The sequence below is a fragment of the Fundulus heteroclitus genome, unplaced genomic scaffold, assembly GCF_011125445.2.
Source record: "Fundulus heteroclitus isolate FHET01 unplaced genomic scaffold, MU-UCD_Fhet_4.1 scaffold_165, whole genome shotgun sequence".
Lineage (NCBI taxonomy): Eukaryota > Metazoa > Chordata > Actinopteri > Cyprinodontiformes > Fundulidae > Fundulus > Fundulus heteroclitus.
In genome coordinates, this window is record NW_023396577.1 from 82,579 (window position 1) to 84,908 (window position 2,330).

Genomic DNA, 2,330 nt, shown 5'->3' on the forward strand with positions numbered 1-2,330 from the left:
GTAGAGTAGTGCTCCACGGCAAAAACTCAATGAAATGTTTTCAGTTTCATCGAGGTATTTACTTTTCTAATGTGACTATTTTTAAGCTCAATGCTTTTTCAGACTTGTTTTTCAGAGCATTTTATTTGAGTATGGTTAAAATTAACTTAACACACCAATACTCAAACATCTCTACTCAAACATAACACACAATAACAACACACCAATGTTCTTATGTAAGTTTAGAAGTTTTGTGAACAACTGAAAAAATACTAAAGTGAAAAACCAAGCTGGTATTGTAAGATGCTTGGAAAACCACATGCTTGGTGAACTAAATATTGTAAATATTTGGAGACTGCTTCCCCGTTGTGGGTCAATAAAGGTATTTCTTATCTTATCTAAACATCTGATACATCTTTCAGGTGTAATTTCTTTATAATAATTAGAAATCTAAATCAAAAATAGTATATGCAAAGATGTTGGGCAGTGGAAAAAAAACACCCCCAGACCACCGGTAAGGAGAGTGGAGGGGCGAGGACTGCACTGGTGCAATTTTGTGGGAGGAAGCATTACTTGTACTTTCCGTCTGTGTGTGTGTGTATCTGTGGGTGCGGAAACCTTGCACTCCAAGAGGTTTATATGAATGCAGATTGAGTTGGTGGTCTTTAAAACGGCTCAAGGCACAGGCTTCACATCACATTCATTTCCGCTGCAGAGAGCAACATGACGAGTATCCCCTTCACCCTGCTTTTATTGGTAACCATGATGGTGCCGACAACCTCAGCACAAGGTAGGTGGAATGTCACAGATTTCAAAAAAGCTTAAGCCTCTATTTTGTGTGTTTTAAATGATGTATGCAAATCTTAATTTACCTTTTTATTCAAAGGTGGCATCTCAACCTGTTGTCTGAAAATCACCGGGACAAAAGTCCATCGAGACCTGCTGAGGAAGTACTACGTAGAAGATCCATCATCATGCACTCAACATGCAGTGGTGTAAGTCAAAGAAATCTCCTACCCAGATGGATTATTTAATATATGGTATTTTTCAGTGATGCTATTTATAATTTAAACTGCTATACGTTTTTAAATTGAAGGATTATCTCTTCTTAAGAAAAAATGCAGCAATTTATCAATGATGTTGTTTTCTTATATTGTTTCTTTCTTCTTTTTTTCCAATAGATTCACAACAGTTCAAGGGAAACGAATCTGTGCCAGCAAGACCAATGTGTGGACAAAGACCAGCATGGCCTATATAGATGGAAAAAACTGGCAGCAAAAACATCAGACCTTAAAAACGACATCCCTGACCGGAATATAGTGGACACTGATCCCTCTATTTAAACACAAGGGCTCTGTCAATCAGCTTAAACTATCGGAGTTTAACCAAATTTAAACTTTATAATGTACCTCAGTTTATAATTCTAAACATGTATTGTATTTACCTTTTGTTTGACTTTATTTAATATTTCTAACTGATGTAAATATGTAAATACAATGTGACTGAAGACTGACTCAAGTTTGTTATAGTTTCAAGAATATAACTTCATGATCTTAAAATTCTAATCTGATTAAAACTGGGGCCGTCTCATTCTCAGCTCTCACTGTTCATCTTTTCTTGTCTTTACTGCTCTTCAGGTCTTTAATAGCACAGAGATGTTTGAGTAGGGGAAGATATTTTTTGATACCTCATAGATCTCTGAGGTGGTGGTCAAGTAAAAGCAGTAATCCTAGATGCCAGAGCTGCAAAGGGTGTAGATTTAACATGGCACTTTAGTTAAAGTTAGCAATTCTGAGAAAACAATAAATATTTAGCAAAAGTAAAAATTTGGGACCAAAAAGTTGTGTCAGTTTATAATGTTAAATCTCTTAGATCATTATTCCTATATCAGGAAGAAAACACCATTGACAAATGGTTTTAATTTAAGATTACATCACTTTCACCAGTTTAGACTGTTCATAGGTTGTAATCCAACATGTCATATTTACATTTGTAAAGTTACTATAGATTTAAACATAAATTGATAAAACTCTAAAGTGGCTGGAAAGTCTTAGTAACTGCTCCACTACGTTGCTGAGACTCTCCGTCTCAGTGTGGTACACCTTAGTGTGAAAAGATCATGCCATTGGGTCTAGTATTAAACCTGCTTCTCCTGATATAAACTGGAAAGCAATAAGCCTAAACTTATCTTACATCCCCTAAGGCTCACAGTGAGAAACTTTTTTAATTTAATAATTCAATAATAATCAGTGGATGTTGTAATAAAGCTCACAGGAAGGGAAAATCATGCGTTACCTGTATTGTGTGCAGTGTAAGCACTGTACAAAATGAGAGCCATCCGCTGCGGTTGG

At 35.8% G+C, this 2,330-nt stretch overlaps 1 protein-coding gene across 1 annotated transcript; it reads left to right on the forward strand.

Annotated features, from left to right (window-relative positions):
- Window positions 1–606: 606 nt before the first annotated feature.
- LOC105934192 (monocyte chemotactic protein 1B) lies at window positions 607–1,587 on the forward strand. Its single transcript, XM_012874076.3, has 3 exons — window positions 607–769; window positions 866–974; window positions 1,161–1,587. The coding sequence occupies exons 1-3, from the start codon at window positions 703–705 to the stop codon at window positions 1,297–1,299; spliced, it is 315 nt and encodes a 104-aa protein (XP_012729530.2). The 5' UTR covers window positions 607–702; the 3' UTR covers window positions 1,300–1,587.
- The last annotated feature ends 743 nt before the right edge of the window (window positions 1,588–2,330 follow it).